The sequence below is a fragment of the Rattus norvegicus genome, chromosome 20, assembly GCF_036323735.1.
Source record: "Rattus norvegicus strain BN/NHsdMcwi chromosome 20, GRCr8, whole genome shotgun sequence".
In the NCBI taxonomy this organism is placed as follows: domain Eukaryota; kingdom Metazoa; phylum Chordata; class Mammalia; order Rodentia; family Muridae; genus Rattus; species Rattus norvegicus.
In genome coordinates this window covers 24,346,603-24,365,421 of record NC_086038.1, presented here as the reverse complement: position 1 = coordinate 24,365,421, position 18,819 = coordinate 24,346,603, and the positions used below count along the sequence as shown (strand labels likewise).

General features: G+C 40.3%; 1 protein-coding gene across 8 annotated transcripts in view; it reads left to right on the top strand.

Moving 5' to 3' along the window:
* Positions 1 to 18,819, top strand: part of Ctnna3 (catenin alpha 3) — a 1,585,684-nt gene that overhangs the window by 833,278 nt on the left and 733,587 nt on the right. For 7 of the 8 annotated variants that reach the window (NM_001426985.1, XM_039099277.2, XM_008772944.4 and 4 more), the window contains one exon: positions 17,100 to 17,180. In NM_001426985.1, coding sequence (NP_001413914.1) covers positions 17,100 to 17,180 — 81 coding nt within the window. Of the gene's footprint in view, positions 1 to 17,099; positions 17,181 to 18,819 lie in introns of those variants that run through there. The other variant, XR_010060727.1, reaches the window with a different exon arrangement.

The window sequence follows — 18,819 nt, the reverse complement described above, 5'->3', positions numbered from 1 at the left end:
ATACCATGTGGGTCCCTTTGACCCATATTAACCTGGTTTCAGCAGTACATGTCTGCAATTACCCAGCATCCCCAAACATTATGTTTTTAAAATGGTGGTTGCGATGGTGAATTTAAGTTACCAACTCAACACAACCTGGAAATCACATGGAAAGAGTCTCCCAGGGCTGTCCAGTTGAAATTGGCCTGTGGACAGGTCTCTGAGGGATTGCTTTGACTGCCTTAATATGGAAGACCTGGCCTAAAAGGGCCTTACCCGGTTCCCTGGTTTTTGACCCTGAACTGTATAACAGTGAAGAAGTCTAGGTGAGTTCTAAGCACATGTGGATTAATTTCCCCCTGCTTTTGGGTGTGGATGTAATGAGACTGATTCAAGTTCTTGTCACATCAACTGCCCATCAAGAGTGGACTCTAACTTGGAATTGTGAATCACACAACTTGTTCCCTGTGTTGCTTTTGGCCCAGTATCTTATCATGTCAACAGTCATGAAACAAGGGCAGTTGAATAATCTACATTCAAACTTAATTGACTGACACTTCCCTACTCCCTTACTCTTTAGATAGACACTGTTTAGTTTTGTTTCTCAGACACGAGAATGGAGAGTGTTCTCTGGGCTCTGTTCCTTAGCATTAATTAAAGCTTACTGAAGGACTTTAGAAATCCCCACACATTGATTTTCTGCAGGGGAAATCACTCAATAAATCTTCATTTATTATTGCCCATGTCTGCTACCCATGCCTTAGACCAAGGGCTGTCTCATTTCCAGTCTTGCTGATTGGACTGGGGACAGGGCTATCTTTAGTCGCCAGTGCCACCTTAACTGTGTGCTTCAGTCATGGCTTGTCACTCACCCCTCTATCAAGGGTATAATAGTGGATCAGGTTTAGAGGGATGAGGCCTGTCAGGCTCCTACATGCAATGTGCCATTTAGCCAAGACCTTGGAATGGTCAAGCATGGTTATTGCTTGGGCTCTGAGGACAGAGAACGCCATAGCTCTTGGAGGGGAGTTACACACATTCAGAATAGAGTGAGCTAATTTGGATTTAGAGAAGCAGTGTGCTAGGGTCATTTGACCTTGAGATAGAATAGGTCAGTTCAGCTCAGCTAATGCTGTTTCCAAGAACATGAGACCCCAGTGGGAGTGTGCATTCTCACCAGACTTTCCACTGAGTATCTGGGAAATGGGACCACTTGAGTCCAGGCACTGCGCTGTGCACTGTCTGCTGTGGGAAGAAAAAGTTCTGCTTTCTTTTGTCAAAAGACTGCTTCAGTTTAAGCTCATGTGCTCAGGGAACAGCGGCAGCAGGGTGTAGGTGGAACCTTCCATGAGCTTTGCCCTGTGGGGGAATGGGATAACAGCAGCTCAGTATGAGGGTGCTTTTATTTGGGTTTTTTCACCAGGCTGACATGGTTTAGGGGCAGCAAAGCCTTGAGGACAAGAAAATGCTGTGGCCACTCACCTACAAACAAGGACCCACCCCAGTAGCAGTTCCCATTTCAAGACAGTGTAGGGCAGTAGGTACATTGGTCATGTTTGAAAGGATACAGTGCTGCCCCTCTTTTCCTAGACACACAGTTGGATAGCTTCTAATCACACTGAGGTGGACTGTGAGAGTCACTAATGCTAGGACTTTAAGTGGCCAAGATGGTGGCAGTGCTGTTGACACCTTTGTTCCCTTTTTCCAGACTGCAAACTCTCTCTTGGTTTTAAGCTGTTTTACCTTGTTAAACTGGGGGTATGGCATGAAAGAGGAGACAAGTTCGTTCCTGTTTCTGTAACATTGCACCAAATGCCTGTACTGTATGAGCTTCATGGGCTTTCTCACTCACCTTTAGTTTTTCTCACTAACGCTTTGACGTTGAGTGTGTGTGTGTGTGTGTGTGTGTGTGTGTGTGTGTGTGTGTGTGTGTGTGTGTTTGAGTGGGTAGGTATGTCACAGATCATGTCTTGAAGCCAGAGGACAACTTGTCAGAGTCATCTTTCTACTATCATGTGGTTTCTAGGGAATCAAATTCAGAGCATTAGGCTTGGATGCGTGTACCTTTTTTCATTGAGCCATCTCTCCAACACACCAAACATTTTCTTCTTTCCTTTCACAGTCCCTTAGGAGTAACAGGCAGATGTTTGTGCTTGTCTGAAAATAAGTCTCCTTGAAGTTCCAGTGTGACTTCTATTTTTAATATTTTAAAATATTTATTTAACTTTTGCTTTTATGCATAGGTGTCAGTTGCTAGCATCTATGTGCATGTGCCACATGTAGGTAATGGCACAGAGATGAGAGAAGGTGGCATCAGGTTGGCCTAGAACTGGAGTTACAGTGATTCCTAGCTGCCATGTGGGACCTCTGCAAGAGCAGGCAGTGCTCTTAACTGCTGGGCCAGGTCTCCAACCTGTAGTGTGGGTTTAAATATTTTAGAACTCTGTTGGCTGGGCTCTGTGTGAGTCTGGAACAACAGGCTAAATAGATTTGAATGCCCTCAGGCCCTCCTTTTGATTGGCTGAAGTGAGCCCCATTCTCACACCTGTACATATTTTATAAAAAAAAAAACCCTATTCTATTGTACTTTCACAACAGCACAAAGTAAATGTGTAAGATTCTTCTAGGGTAGCCTTTTGAACTTGACACTAAAACAAAACATTAAAAGACAAAATAAAAGAGCAATATCTGCATGCCTTACTACACTCTTAATTTTATGCAATAGAGTAAAATCTTCTGTCCTTGAGAAGCAACCGATGCTAATATTTTTCTAGTTAACTTAAGAGTTTTAATTTTATTATTATTATTATTATTATTATTATTATTATTATTGTAATTGTTGTGGTGTGTGTGTGTGTTTGTGTGTGTGTGTGTGCGTGTGTGTGTGTGTGTGAGAGAGAGAGAGAGAGAGAGAGAGAGAGAGAGAGAGAGAGAGAGAGAGAGAGAGAGAGAGAGAGATGCTGGCTTTTCTGTGCTGGCTATGTAAACTTGACACAAGCTAGTAATAAGAATGGAGGAAGTCTTAATTGAAAAAAAAATGTTTCCAAAGATCCATCTGTAGGGCATTTTCTTAATTAGTGATGAATAGGGGAGAGCCCAGATCATTGTAAGTGGGACTGCCCCTGGGTTCTATAAGAAAGCAGGCTGAACAAACCACGGTGAGCAAGCCAGTAAATAGGATCCCTTTATGGCCTCTGCATCAGCTCCTGCCTCCAGGTTCCTGCCCTGTTGGAGTTCCTGCCCTCCTCGCTTTTGACAATGAACAGTTATGTCAAATGATGAGTGAAATAAAGCACTTCCTCCTCAGGTTGCTTTTGAATACAGTTTTCATTACAATGATAGTTACCCTAAGATAGTGTTGGTAATTAAAATGTAATTGTCAAAACATCTAATCTGTTTTAAATCAACTGATTACCCATGGTTGGGGCCTAAGACAGGTAGGATATGAGCGGTTTTGAGGATATTTAATTGGCCCTTTATTTGTCTCACTTTTTCTGGCATTTTCAAGGAGAAGAAGAAAAGCTGTCACTAGATCTATAGGTGTTGAAAGCTGACTCTTCTCTTGAACTTGCTATATTGGTAAGGGAAGACATGGGACATGACCCTGGCAATTCAATGAATGTCATGGAGGTCAGACTGCTGACATAGGTGTAGACAAGGCTCTAGAAAGTAATAAATGGCACAGTGAGACAGGAAGCCAGCATTGTAGGGAGTTCTAGTCATCCCAAACTCTGTAGGAATAACGGGTCCAGGAATTGAAAAGGATCAATGTGGGATAACAATGTCAGATAAAATAGGAATTTTTTTAATCCATCTAATTCTCCAACAATTCTTGAACAATCTTCATACATTTTGACACTTGTGGCTTTAATGATCATAAATGTGGCATTTCATTCATAGGTGTATTTTAGACTTTTGTTGTATCTTTGAAAGCTACTATTATGGTTAAGTATGTTGGCATGAAATTCTCTGTATTTATCTTAGTTCTAATTTTTTAAAAGTCATTTATTAGTGTGTATGTTTGAGTGTGTATGTGTGTGTGTGTGTGTGTCTGTGAGCATGTGTGTGTGTGTGTCTGTGTCTGTGTGTCTGTGCATGCTATGTGTAGAGGTCAGAGTTTGTCTCTTGGGGATCAATTTTCTCCTTCTACCTTTATGCAGGTTCTATGCAGGTTTGTGTGGGGAGTGCTCTTGCCCACTGGACTACCTTAGCAATGCTTTGTATGTATATCTTGGTTCTTTAGTAAGGGCTACAATTTCTTAAATGAAGTGAAGATGTGTAACAAATTTCAAATAGCCTGCAGAGTTTGGAAATACGATACTGAGAATGATTTTGGAGCATGAGCAATTGAGAGCTCTGAACCCACTGAGTCCATATTCAGACTCCACACAAGCTCCATACTATTCACGAGAACCTCCACATACTGTTCAGGAGATTTTTTTCTCTGTTAAAAATATATGAACATATCAACTGTTATAGAAAATGATATCTTCATCAGTTTAGAGAAGTTGCTTTAAATTACATATATCACCTTATTGTAGTGGAAATCATTACCTACTGATATATCTGCAAGGGAACATTTCCATATGTCAAGTTTCTCTTAAGTGGAGGCTGTCTTTATTATACTTCACTGCATTCTGTAGTGTCTGAAATCCTTCAGGTTATGAACCTTGAAAAGGCTAAATGAGGACACCAGGGATAGAAAAATATTTGTTAGTCAGTAAATATCAATCTATTTTGCTAGGAATCAAGTATCAAGCACAAGCATGTCTGTAAACACAGACTTAAGTTTATGATAAGGCGTCAGAATGTGGATCTGCCTTAGATGGTAAATGGGATATGGAAGCGCTTTGTTAGACAGTTGATAATTCAGACTTCATAAAACCCTCTGTTGCCTAAGGTCCCATATATTCAATATTATTTTTAAAATGTCCAGAAAGTGGACAAATGAGGGGAAAGAGTTAGAAATCAGGAGGGAGACCAGAAGAAAAATTTTACAGTAAAATCAATGATGTTGTTTGTCTATCTACCAGGGCACTGTGCATGCAGGACGATGCCTAAAACAACCTTTCTATGCTAAAAGATAGACAATTATGTACTTGGCCTTTGCATGTCTTTGTATACTATTGCATATTAGATTCTAATAATGGTTCTGCATATTTTACAAAGTGTGCCATGAGTTACTCAGTATAATTGACAAAAAAGCTCTGATGTAGTCCCACTCCCTTCCTAATCATCATAATTAATCCTATACAGAGAGGCGCTCCATTCCTGAGGGGCTCTGCTGCAGTCAGTTACCCAAACCTAGACAGTTTCTAGAATGAGCCTGACCTCTTTCTGAGAAGTGTGTCAAGATCTTGTGATGATGACTCAATAAGAAAACTGGGGAGCTGAAATGCCAGTGTAGACAGGGTATACCGTTTAACCTTTAATTGATTTGCAAGATGAGTGAACTTTGTCCTAGCCATTTATAGTTATTTGCCATTGATGACTTCATAATGCTCAAGGACTTGGCATCTTGTGTGCCAAGATCTCTTTAGCCTTTCCGATGATTGCAAGCAAACTTTTCTCCAGTAGATCCAGAAAGTCTTGCATGTATCCATTTGCTCATCTAGCTGTTCAAACACTCGTATAATATATTCATCCAAGGCAGAGCATGGCAGAGCGAGGCACAGTACTTGCCTGTAACCTTTTCCTCAGGAGGATGAAGCAGGATTTTAAGTTGGAGACTGGTGTGAGTTATATACCAAGACAATGTCTGAACTAAAGCCTTCCAACATGTTTTACTTAAACTAACAAATTGAGTACTAATCATGCCCACACTTTAATAGAGATCTAGTTGGGATTAAAATCGTTTACAAACTCTACCTTAGGTGACTGCTCCTAACAAAGATAACTCACAAGACAGTTATGATTTATATTCCTTTCATACATTACTTCAAATAACTAAATATAGATACTATTATCACAATATAGATGAGTAGACTGAAGCTCAGTTTACCGAGCTGGTATATGTCTACTTTGCTCACAACCAATCTTATAATTTTCATGGCAGTTGCCAGAGATCGAACCAACTCATAAATGTCATTTTAAATGTAATACATTTAAATTGGTAGAAAATATCTTGAACATAATAATAAAAATGAGCTAAGGCAGATCTTTTTTGAGTCAGGGTTTCTCTGTGTAGCCTTGGCTGTCCTAGAACTCACTCTGTAGACCAGGACTCGTCTCTGCCTTCTGAATGCTGGGATCAAAGACATATGCTACCACCTCCTGGCAAACTTGTTTTTATTGTAAATTGACATGGTAAATTTTCATGTTTCATTCCATTGATACTCCATAGTATATGCTTATTCTAACAAGTTAGAAACAATAGTAAAGTAGACATACTTGAATCCCTTGAGACAGGGAGGGTTCCTATTATTTTGCAATGCCAAATGAGAACATTATAGGTTACTACAAAATATGAAAAAGATGTCAGAGACTTTAGCACAAGTAGTGCCATATCTTTTGGAAAACAGATGTTATTTTGGCTAAATAAGTTGAATACATCTATCTCTCCAAGACCATGTGAGTCTTGGAATAAGCCTTTGGGAAATACTAATGTATGTACTTACTGTCTTTGTATAGTGCTCAGAACCTTTGAAAAGCCTTCACTTTTGTGATATCATTAGATACTTTGATACATATGATTTATAATGTTTCTGTTGGGTTAGTCATATGTGTTGTCACAAACAATTATCTTTTCTTTATGGTAAAAATGTGCAAAATCCTTTCATCTAGCTGTTGGAAGAGTGACCCTATTCTTAGTTTCTAGATTTTCTCTGCTGCATAATAATATACCAAATTTCCTTAATCCCTATATCTGATTATAACCTTTCTATGTGTCCTTCCTCTCATTTGCCCCATTGGAAACTAGCATTCCATGGCACTCAACATACCGACTTCTGTTTCTTGTTCTAGTTGTGGAACTTCAATATCATATGGTCAATCTAATTTTAATCTTAATCTTTTGTATGATCCCTTTACTTTTCTTCATATTGGCTGATAATAAGACATATTTTCATCAGTTTTATTGCAGATTCTGTGCCCAACCACATCAGCAGGATCATTATAGGATCATTTCTGCATTAACCGTTCCAACTGGAGTTGAGCTTCTGTGGCTTTAAGGTCTGGTTTGCAGCTTCCCCAGTGATTAGCGATGCTAAATCCTATTTACTGTTCTTGTTTCCTTACTCACCAGGTTTTGCCTTCTTTTGAGAAATTATTTAGGCATGTTGGCAACTTTCATAACTTATTTATTTATTTTCGAGATCTATTATATCTATGTGAATGCTGTGTGCATGAGGAGGTTTGAGGTTAACAATGGGCAGCCTTTCTTGCTTGATCTCTATTTGATTTTTAATTTGTAGTTGTGCATGGTGAATCTGTTTGCATGCAGGTGACCATGGTGTTTGGAAGAGGGCACTGGATCCTCTGATCTGGGCTCCCAGGTAGTTATTAGCTATCAACTTCATTCCGGGGAATTGATTTTGGGTCTTCATTCTGGATCAAAGGTGGGCCAGCCAACAATTTTCCAAGATCTACCTTTCTTTGCTAGGACTGGGTTATAGGCACATAACCCAGTCATCTACTCAGGCCTATTGTCTACTTTTTGGTTTATTGAGGGTATTTCTGTTGAGTTGTTGTTGTTGTTATTGTTGTGTTCTGGTATTAGCTCCTTGCTTAAAATAGAGTTTGGAGTAATTTTGGTTTTTGTTTTCTCTGCTTTGAAACTCTTATCGAAAGAGTCTTAATAACTTTACCCTCCCAAAGCATTTTTATTTTCTGTTTACTTTTACCAGTCTCTTGGTCTTATTTTCATGCCCATATGTGAGTTTACAGAGTGAAGCGATTTCAAATGTCAGAGTCGATGCTTGGTTTGTTTTACTTTTATTTCCATATCACAGTGCTTGCTTCAGGAAGATTATTCAACATGCCCACCAAAGACGCTCCCTTGACATGCTGCAGTGCAGTGGGATTCTAGAGAGGAGGCTTCCGTTCGCACGCTTGTCTATTTGTATATCTCTCATGCCTGAAGAATGTGGTCTAAAATCTGTTCCCTCTGTTATTTGTTAAGCATAAAATATTTTTAAAGTTATTTCTACAGAGAAGAACTAAGTTTAAGAGCATCATATTTCATCTTCACCATGAAATAAAGATTTCACACTAAAAGGGAAATGTTTCATTTCAAAGCTTGGGGAAAAAATGGCATACATAAAAAAGTAAAAAGGAAAAATAGCAAAACAACCGAAAAGCATTTTCCTGATCTTTAAATTCTCTTCAGGGAACCTCCGCACTAACACGTTCATTTTATTATCAGTTTGAGAAGCCTATGTTTAATTCCTCATCTCTCATAATTGGGGCTTCATTGTTTTCAAGAACATTGTTTTCGTGACCATGATGTTTCAAATGTCTCCTTTTATGGGTGCTGTTTTAAGTTTATATCACACAAGTTTCAGCACATTTTCAGTGATTCGCTTATACAAGAAATTGCTTGATAAAAAGCAAACTATTCTGAAAGGTTTTTTTGGGGGGCGGGGGCAGGCCATGGTCCTGTCCTAGAATTTGAAAGTCATAAATGAGTATAAGAACATTTTGTAGCACACCTTTATGTTTAGAAATCAAGGAACGAGCAGCTCTCTGCTCCCAAACCCCGTGGGAGAGAGACCTCACCGCCTGATCAGGTGGGCACTCCTGAGGCTGCAGAGCGGAGGAGACCACCAACACTGCCCACCCCTGCCCACATCCCTGGCCCAAGAGGCAACTGTATAAGGCCTCTGGGTTCCCGTAGGGGAGGGCCCAGGAGCAGCAGGACCCCTGCGCCTGAGACACCGCCGGAACCTGAAGGAAACAGACCGGATAAACAGTTCTCTACACCCAAATCCCGTGGGAGGGAGAGCTAAACCTTCAGGGAGGCAGACACGCCTGGGAAACCAGAAGAGACTGCACTCTGTGCACATCCAGACGCCAGAGGAAAACACCAAATGTCATCTGGAACCCTGGTGCACGGAGGCTCCCGGAAAGAGCGGGGCAGATCTTCCCGGTTGCTGCCGCCGCGGAGAGGACTTGGGCAGTACCCCACAAGCAAACTTGAGCCTTGGAACCACAGGTGGGACCAACTTTTCCCCTGCAAGAAACCTACCTGGTGAACTCAAGACACAGGCCCACAGGAACAGCTGAAGACCTGTAGAGAGGAAAAACTACACGCCCGAAAGCAGAACACTCTGTCCCCATAACTGGCTGAAAGAAAACAGGAAAACAGGTCTACAGCACTCCTGACACACAGGCTTATAGGACAGTCTAGCCACGGTCAGAAATAGCAGAACAAAGTAACACTAGAGATAATCTGATGGCGAGAGGCAAGCGCAGGAACCCAAGCAACAGAGACCAAGACTACATGGCATCATCGGAGCCCAATTCTCCCACCAAAACAAACATGGAATATCCAAACACACCAGAAAAGCAAGATCTAGTTTCAAAATCATATTTGATCATGATGCTGGAGGACTTCAAGAAAGACATAAAGAACTCCCTTAGAGAACAAGTAGAAGCCTACAGAGAGGAATCGCAAAAATCCCTGAAAGAATTCCAGGAAAACACAACCAAACAGTTGAAGGAATTAAAAATGGAAATAGAAGCAATCAAGAAAGAACACATGGAAACAACCCTGGACATAGAAAATCAAAAGAAAAGACAAGGAGCTGTAGATACAAGCTTCACCAACAGAATACAAGAGATGGAAGAGAGAATCTCGGGAGCAGAAGATTCCATAGAAATCATTGACTCAACTGTCAAAGATAATGTAAAGCAGAAAAAGCTACTGGTCCAAAACATACAGGAAATCCAGGACTCAATGAGAAGATCAAACCTAAGGATAATAGGTATAGAAGAGAGTGAAGACTCCCAGCTCAAAGGACCAGTAAATATCTTCAACAAAATCATAGAAGAAAACTTCCCTTACCTAAAAAAAGAGATACCCATAGGCATACAAGAAGCCTACAGAACTCCAAATAGATTGGACCAGAAAAGAAACACCTCCCGTCACATAATAGTCAAAACACCAAACACACAAAATAAAGAAAGAATATTAAAAGCAGTAAGGGAAAAAGGTCAAGTAACATATAAAGGCAGACCTATCAGAATCACACCAGACTTTTCGCCAGAAACTATGAAGGCCAGAAGATCCTGGACAGATGTCATACAGACCCTAAGAGAACACAAATGCCAGCCCAGGTTACTGTATCCTGCAAAACTCTCAATTAACATAGATGGAGAAACCAAGATATTCCATGACAAAACCAAATTTACACAGTATCTTTCCACAAATCCAGCACTACAAAGGATAATAAAGGGTAAAGCCCAACTTAAGGAGGCAAGCTATACCCTAGAAGAAGCAAGAAACTAATCATCTTGGCAACAAAACAAAGAGAAGAAAAGCACACAAACATAACCTCACATCCAAATATGAATATAACAGGAAGCAATAATCACTATTCCTTAATATCTCTCAACATCAATGGCCTCAACTCCCCAATAAAAAGACATAGATTAACAAACTGGATACGCAATGAGGACCCTGCATTCTGCTGCCTACAGGAAACACACCCCAGAGACAAAGACAGACACTACCTCAGAGTGAAAGGCTGGAAAACAACTTTCCAAGCAAATGGTCAGAAGAAGCAAGCTGGAGTAGCCATTCTAATATCAAATAAAATCAATTTTCAATTAAAAGTCATCAAAAAAGATAAGGAAGGACACTTCATATTCATCAAAGGAAAAATCCACCAAGATGAACTCTCAATCCTCATCTTCGGTTGGTTTATACACACGTGTGCAATTTCTAGGCTTGAAAGTAAAATGATGCTATCTGGTGCTGGATAGAGGAGCCTTATTTTTTATTATGGCAGCTTGCTATTTTTGTAACATAGTGATTTGGTTGAACACAATAAAGTACAGTAGTAACTGATCTCCCCTTCTTCCTGGATGAGTGAGGAGATGATTAAATGTTGATGTCAGCATCCTTGAGCATATTCAGATGAGCTTCTGCTTCTGTTGAAAAGGATGCTGTGTTTGTGGTCCGAAGCTTTGAAGCACTACTTGGCATCTCCTTCCTTGGAGGTCTCACTGTTTAAACATAACAGATTTGATAGCTTGTTGGTAAGGTGAGGTCCAGCTTGTCTCCACTAGGTCATCTTCATGTGAATCCGGTGGTTATACGGTTTTGTTCTAGGGTTATTTCATTTTTTTAATAAAGGTTTTAGCTGACATTCATGGAGAGAATGAATCCTTAGAACTCTGCCACTAGTGAAAGGAAATCCTGTCTAGAGTATGTTTCTTTACAAAGCTGTGTCACACCATCATTTGGGCCCTCTGCTGGAAAAGTAGAATCAAGTCTCAAATAATGCCTTTTAAATTGTATCCTCTAGTATTATAGATGTAGGACAGTACTGTATCATACCTCTGTGGATGTAAAATAGCTTGTACCTGCTTTATGTTACGTAGTAGTGACCGTGCTTTATCAGAGCTGTTTTTAATGATGTTGCTCAGAATGTTTTCTTTCCAGATTATGATTGAGAAGCTACTTTAAAAAAATGGTGCCAGGTACCACAATAGTAACAGAACTGTGCTGTTTTCTCGGGTTTTGTTTTTTTACTTTTTTTTTTTAATGGAGTGTGCTGGATGTCTCTACAGTTTTGTTCAGATGACTGCAGAACCTGGAAAAGCGGTTGCTGCTGTTGATGCATAACACACTGCTATTATTGGTCTTTTTATATAAATATAAATATATATATACAGATATATAATTTGAATTTTTTGAAACTTTAGCTGTGCTGTCAACTTTGGAAAAAAGTATCCCCGTTTACTATGTTGAGTTGGCACTGTACAGAAATTAACAGCCATATTGGTCTAGAAATGTTGAACTTAAGTTTTTTCCATTTGTACAGGGGTAACACACTGTATTAAATATGTAAGGTCTTATCTACGTGGGTTTGATTACAAAAACTAATAAAGTATTCTCTAAATTTAAAAAAAAAGAAATCAAGGAACAACAGCATTATGGGAATTGTTTTCTTTCTCTGTTATTCTGCAAGTATTTTTCGAACCCTTACATGTGCAAGGCATTGTTTATTGCTACATGTGTCAAAATCTGTGCAAAAGAGTTCTAAACTTCGGAGTGATACAAGCAAGCAGCTACTCAGATCTCGTTATTGAAATGGAGATCCTTGTGCTCATCAAGATCCCCTCTTGCAATGAGTGTTTCGGTTCACAGCCCCATCACCCAGTCACGCATCACTGCTCAGCAGCACGCATTGCTGTCTTTCTTTCACCTGCCAGCATCTGCCAGTTCCTATCCTACCTCGTTTACTCAAACAGTGCCCCGAGTCCATCACTTTCCTTTATTCTGAGCTTCGCTGAATTCACTTCAGCACATCTCATTCTTCTTACAGGCTTTGGCCGTGGCCACCTAATTTTAATTCTGCCTGTGTTCTGATGCCTTCAAATCCACTGTGAAGACTCCAGCCCCTTTGATATAATGGCCTGACCGTTTCACTCACTTGATTAAATTGTATGACTCTCAGTTGTCTGTAGGACCAATTTCATCTCTTAGTGTGGCAAAGGCCAACAGGTCAAGCTTCACACATTTTATGCTAGTTGTCAAATATTCCTTAAGATTCTGGCCTTTGCTCAAGCTGTCCTTCCCCGCCCCACGTCCTTTGCTCTTCTCTTTACTTGTCTGAGTCTCAGATATTCTTCAGTACTGCTTTATTGCTTCCTTGGGAATCCATCCTTCCCCTCAACCTAATGAGAGTGCTAGCCCATCAATCTCCAGGTTGTCCCAGATGTTTCTATCAAATTCCGTGTCTCTGTTTACGTCTTCGGCTGAGGCAGATTGTGTTGAAGGTGTTGTTTGGTCCTCATGTGGTGTCTGTCATAGAATAGATCACAAAAATTTATTGACTACATAGAACTCTTTATCAAACCACATGCTATTGAAAAATCCCAAGAAGAGTAAGAAAGTATGAAAGAGAATAACTAATGACAGCCAAGGAGAACCACAAACCTTCTTAAGGTACAGCAATTGACATATATAACTTAAAAGATGCATGTACCGAGAAGAACAGGAGGTAATAATCGAAGGGACTCCTAAGCAGAGACCCTGAGTTGAGATGCATTGTCTAGAAGAAAGGACCCATCGAGGTGTCCTATTAATTGTTAATAAGCAAACCCAAGATTAAGTCTTGTAAGGCCTTTGACACCAAGATCAAGAATTTGTTGTGAATTTCACAAGCAATGGGGAAGATGGAAAAGTTTTAAGGCAAAAGCAGATGTAATTAAATTTCAGCTTTCTCTACCACAGGGTAAGTAGCTTGAGATTTGACAGTTTAGTTTACTGTGTGGTTGCTCTCCAGTATCTTGGATTGCCATTTAAATATTACTTGCATGCAAACAAGAATCAAGTATTTAACACAACACTATTCTGCAAATCCCTCTGTAGTAAGGAAAATGTTTCACATCCATGATGTTCAGTATACCGGCCACCAAACACACAGACACACACGCAGACACACACACAGAGAAACACACACAGACACACACACACAGACACACACACAGAGACACACACACAGACACACACACACAGACACACAGACACACACACACAGACACACACACACAGACACACAGACACACACACACAGACACACACACAGACACACAGACACACACACACAGACACACACACAGACACACACACAGAAACACACACACAGAGAAACACACACACACACAGACACACACAGACACACACAGAGAGACACACACACAGAGACACACACAGACACACACACAGACACACACACACACAGACACACAGAGAAACACACACAGACACACACACACACTACTACTGCTACTATTACTACTAGTACAAATTGAGACTGAGGACATCAAAATTTAATGTTATTACATAATAATTACATTTTAGTTTATACTTAAATGGTTATGTAAAGTAGCTACTGATTTGAACAACGTAATATTAGAAAGTTCTCTGAGGCTGAGTACAAAACAGGTACTCAGGTTAGGGTAAATCACAGAGTAAATTCATATGCTCATTTCCAAAGGTGTAGACAGCTCCAAAGAAATTGTATCAGTGGTTAGTGACATAGAACATTGATGGAAAGATTCATAGTCAAGATCATATCCAGGATGACATTGATATGCACAAAACAATTCTAATGGTATTTTATTGGGTCAAATCATGCTCAGGACCGTTTTCCTCAAAGTCTTTTCTTATGGGACATTTATTTCTGATGAGAATGTGTGGCTTTCTCTGTACAGTGCTTGATCCGTGCTGTTTTCCTAGTGTGTGTTTTCCTAGTGTGCCCTGATGCTCTCTGAAAGTCACCTCTTTGTCACTAGCAGGGCTGTACTGACTTCAAGACAGATCCTGTCAAGGACTCTTTAAAGGGGCATCTTCCCTTCTGAATTCTTGGTGATAGGCAGGCCCTGGCTGCTATCTATGGCTGTGTTTTAATATCCTGCCCTAGCTATCCCTCATTGCAGAACACAGAACTTGCATTTAGTTTTAGCTCATTGCTTGGTGATTTGTTAAGGCTTTGAAAACAGAAGGTATGAGGTGCTTTTAAACAGGACAGGGCCATTTCTCCTTGCTTTATTTATTTTTATGCCATGCAAAAGGAATAAAGAGGTATAAAGTGGCTCAAGTGAAGCCAAATAAATCTGGGTAAATAGAGCAAGAACCCAATAAAAACCGAGGGGTGAGGAAGAAGAAAGGTATTGAGGATGGGAGATAAAAGGAAGGAATAAAAGAGAAAACTTAATAATACCTATAGCACGAGGGTCTATTTATTATCACCCAGGGAACAAAGTCCCTTTGACCCAATGAAATATTTTAAACTAGGGTTAAGCTCTGGGTGGAAATTAGGAAATCATCTTTAAAGTCCTTATTGAATCGTGTCCTGCTGTCAGCTCCCGTCCTTCTTTATTAGAGCTCTGTGCTTGTCTGCTGCTCGGTCTAGGAAGGCTGACATCTTTTACTTGTTCTGATGAATCACAGCACAGAGGCTTATGAGTTTTTACAGCCAACACAACAGGAGCCTCTCATATCATTCCCAATGCCAGGGCAGGGGCGAGAGGGCATGGGGATCTCTTTGTCCCAATTCCTGCCCATTTGGGGTGATCTCTGCCTTCATGAAATGGGAAAGGATATAACCAAGAGCTAATAATGCACAAAGCTAGAGCATGAAGGCTAGGCTCTCCAGGTAAAATTAGAAACTGTATTGAGGCCCATTGTAGATCTGTTGGTGCCATTACTTTCTATAGCTCTTAATTAATGCTTCACAATTGTCTCCTGCTAATATAAAGACTGCTTATCTGTAGCTGTTAAAGTAAACACAAGTTTCATTTGAGTACATGCTCAACCATTGCTTTGGAATCGAGAACTTTCTTTTTTTTTCTGTTAAATAGCCCAATGCCAATATCTCCTACTGAGCTTTCTTTTCCTTCTCATTTCTCTTACTGTGGGCAGTTCCTATCATGAGCACATGTTATACTCTGAAAGTCTCTGATTTTCATGTTGTGTGCACCTGTGTGTTTAAGAGCATGTGTGTGTGTGGAAATGTGTGGACATGTCAAGGCCAGGAGACGCTCTCTCCCATTGTCTACATCTCTGAGGAGAACCTAATAGACATACGTCCACGAATAGCAAACATCTGCATCGTATTTCATCCTCTCAAGTGATGGCCAGTTTTCTGTGATGGCACAGATGACAGATATCTGTGCATAACTGTTGTTTAGTGGGTACCAGCAGCTGCTAAAAAGAGTTATTCAGTTGTGTGTTTGGGCCGAATGGTAAACTCTATGTTCATCAGCAACTTTCCTGGCTTGTTATAGAGCCCTAATTAAAACAAGTTGCACCTTGAATAAAGTTGCTAATTTATGGACGCATCTGTTCAATAACTTCCTTGCAAGTAATTGCTCTAAGGGTTCTGAGAAAGTCCAGGAATGACATGAGCATGTGGGGAAATGGCAGGGGAACAAGAAGAGGCAAGAACTTATTTGTGATCGTGGGGGTATAGGGTTTTTCCGAGAGCTGGGGATGAGTGTCTGATGGGAGAGAGTGTCTGATGTTCTGCCTGCCTGTGCTATACTTCATGTGTCCTTTTTCATGGACTCCATTCTGGCAGCTCAGTGGCCAGCTGCTGATTTTCAAGGTCCCCTCTCTGAGCCCTTTGCAGCTTATTAATTTAAAAGCAGCAGCAATTTTCCTAGAGGTGAAACACAATGATTTTTTCCAATCTTTTTCTAGGAGGTATCACAGGGAAAGCCTGATTAGATTCAACCCAGTTGTCTCCCACAACAATATGATATAGAAAACATCAACCAAGGTGACTCTCTGTGTGTCCAGAAGCCCAAGTCTTAGGTTAGAGGATGTCACACAGAGAACAGTTCTGCTTACAGAATGAAAAGGTATCACACAAATTTTCTTAAAGAGCCAAAAGCAGCAATGAGTTCTCACTTAAAACAATTTGTTCTTGGAATATTGTCAGCTAAAATTGTGGTCAACTTTTGCAAGTTGTATGAATTTGCACTGCATATTTTATTTAGTGTTTAGCAAAACTCCAATATGGCTCTGCATAACTTACACAATACACCAAGAAAATGACTTCAGAAACTCCCACGGAAGTTGACAAATTGGGCACCTAATGCTTTTAAGCTAATTGCATGCTTAGCAGTTAAAGGAGTTGACTTGTTAAGAATGAAGATCAAAGTTTCTTGGAGACAATGCTCTGCTTACTGCCATATTGAATATGACCAAGCCCTGTATCAGAAATATTACAGACACTTAAGGAAGAAAATAATGTGCGCTCTAATCGCCATTCTACTTGGTGTTTCAGTGAAGTGCTCATGAATCATATGCACTGTCATAGCAGTTTTGAAAACTATTCTTGAATTTCCAAGCTGTTATTTTCAGGAAATTTCGAAAGCAAATTGCTAAGTGATAAAGAGTAATTTGGTAGCATTGCTTATGTCAGTATCTTGCTTTCTTGCAGATTGGAAAGACGGAAAGGAGTAATACCCTGAATACTGCCATAGTCAACATGAGCAAGAAGACAAGAGACCTCCGCAGACAGGTGAGAGGAAAGAGAGGCACTGGACAGGAATAAGAGGAAAAGGAGCTCTCATTCATTTTCATACCATTTGTGGTTTCGGGTCATTTAAAATTAAGGAACAGAAAACCAGACAAGCAAGCTTCTACCTTCCACATTTGTATGCCTCAAATGTTTTGTGGCAAACAGAAGACAGGGAAAGGAGCATGTGTCTTAATGTCAGGCCAAATTGCAAGGGAATCTTGGCTCTGTCCTCATGAGGCATGGGTTTCATCTCTGAATCTTTTATAAAATGCGATGCATAATGTGAAAGAGGGTTTTGGACTTTAAGTAAATGCACAGTGCCGGACTGGAGAGGTGGCTTGGTTGGTAAATTACTTGCCCTGCAAACAAGAGGACCCAAATTCAACTCACAGAAGCCTCTTAGGAAACAGCCAGGTGTGTGTGTGTGTGTGTGTGTGTGTGTGTGTGTGTGTGTGTGTGCGCGTGTGTGCGTGTGTGTGCGTGTGTGTGCATATGTGTGTGTGCGTGTGTGTGTGCATATGTGTGTGTGCATGTGTGTGTGTGTGTGTGTGTGTGTGTGTATTTGTGTGTGTAGCCTTGTACTCCAAGTACTGAGGAGACAGAGACAAGTGAATTCCTGGTTCTCTCTTTCCAGCCAGCCTACAAATGAAAGGGGTATGGGTCATCATCAATGACAACTAAAGTTGTCCTCTGTCCTCACATGCATATACAGCACACACATGTACACCTGTGTACAAGTGAACATGTACACATATACATGCACATCCATTTCTATACAAAATAAATCATACGTACATGATTTTCTAGCACACCGAATGTTCAGTGGTGTTGGTAAATTGACTTAATGACAGCATTGTGCACGCCTGGTTTTTATGTCAGCTTCACACAGTCAGTGGCATCTAAGAGGACAGAAATTTGGGTTCTAAATAGACAAAACCTTGGGGCATTTTCTTGATTAATGTTCAGAGGGGGAGGGGTCATCTGAGCTGGTGGTCCTGGGTTTTATAAGAAAGCAGACTGAGCAAGCCATGATAAGCAGAGCCCCTCCCTGGCTTGTGCATCAGCTCCTGCCTCCAGGTTCCTGTGCTATTTCAGTTCCTGTTCTGATGTCCTTCAGTGGTGGACTGTGATGTGGAAGTATAAACCCAATGAACCCTTTTCCTCCCCAAGTTGCTTTGTTCACAGTGTTTCAAAACATCACAATTAACTAAGAAAAGTACAGCTGAATTTCTCATTCTAATTCAGAGGCCTTCTAGTAGTTCAGAGTCTCCAATTTTTCCTCTTTATGAGTTGTGGTTGCCTCAAAAATTAGTTTCTGTTGAGACTATATTGTTTTTGGTAGAGAGTCACTAGAATTAGAAGATCAGGAAGGATATTATTACTAAGGAGCTGAGAAGCCCTGTGTTAGGACACAAGTTAATTTGAACCCCCAGCTCCCTGACTAGGCCTTGTTTTCTTATCCTTTCCACTGCTAATAACCAGATTTTTTTCGTTATGAAGAACAGCTATAATAGGTCACCATTAACTCATAAAAGCAGGGGAAAAGAGCTTTTAACCAGAAGCCTTAAATGCTATATATTATTCTAGTTAAATGGGAAGAATTAGAGAAATGGCTGGGCCGTATTTTAATTCAGAAGTA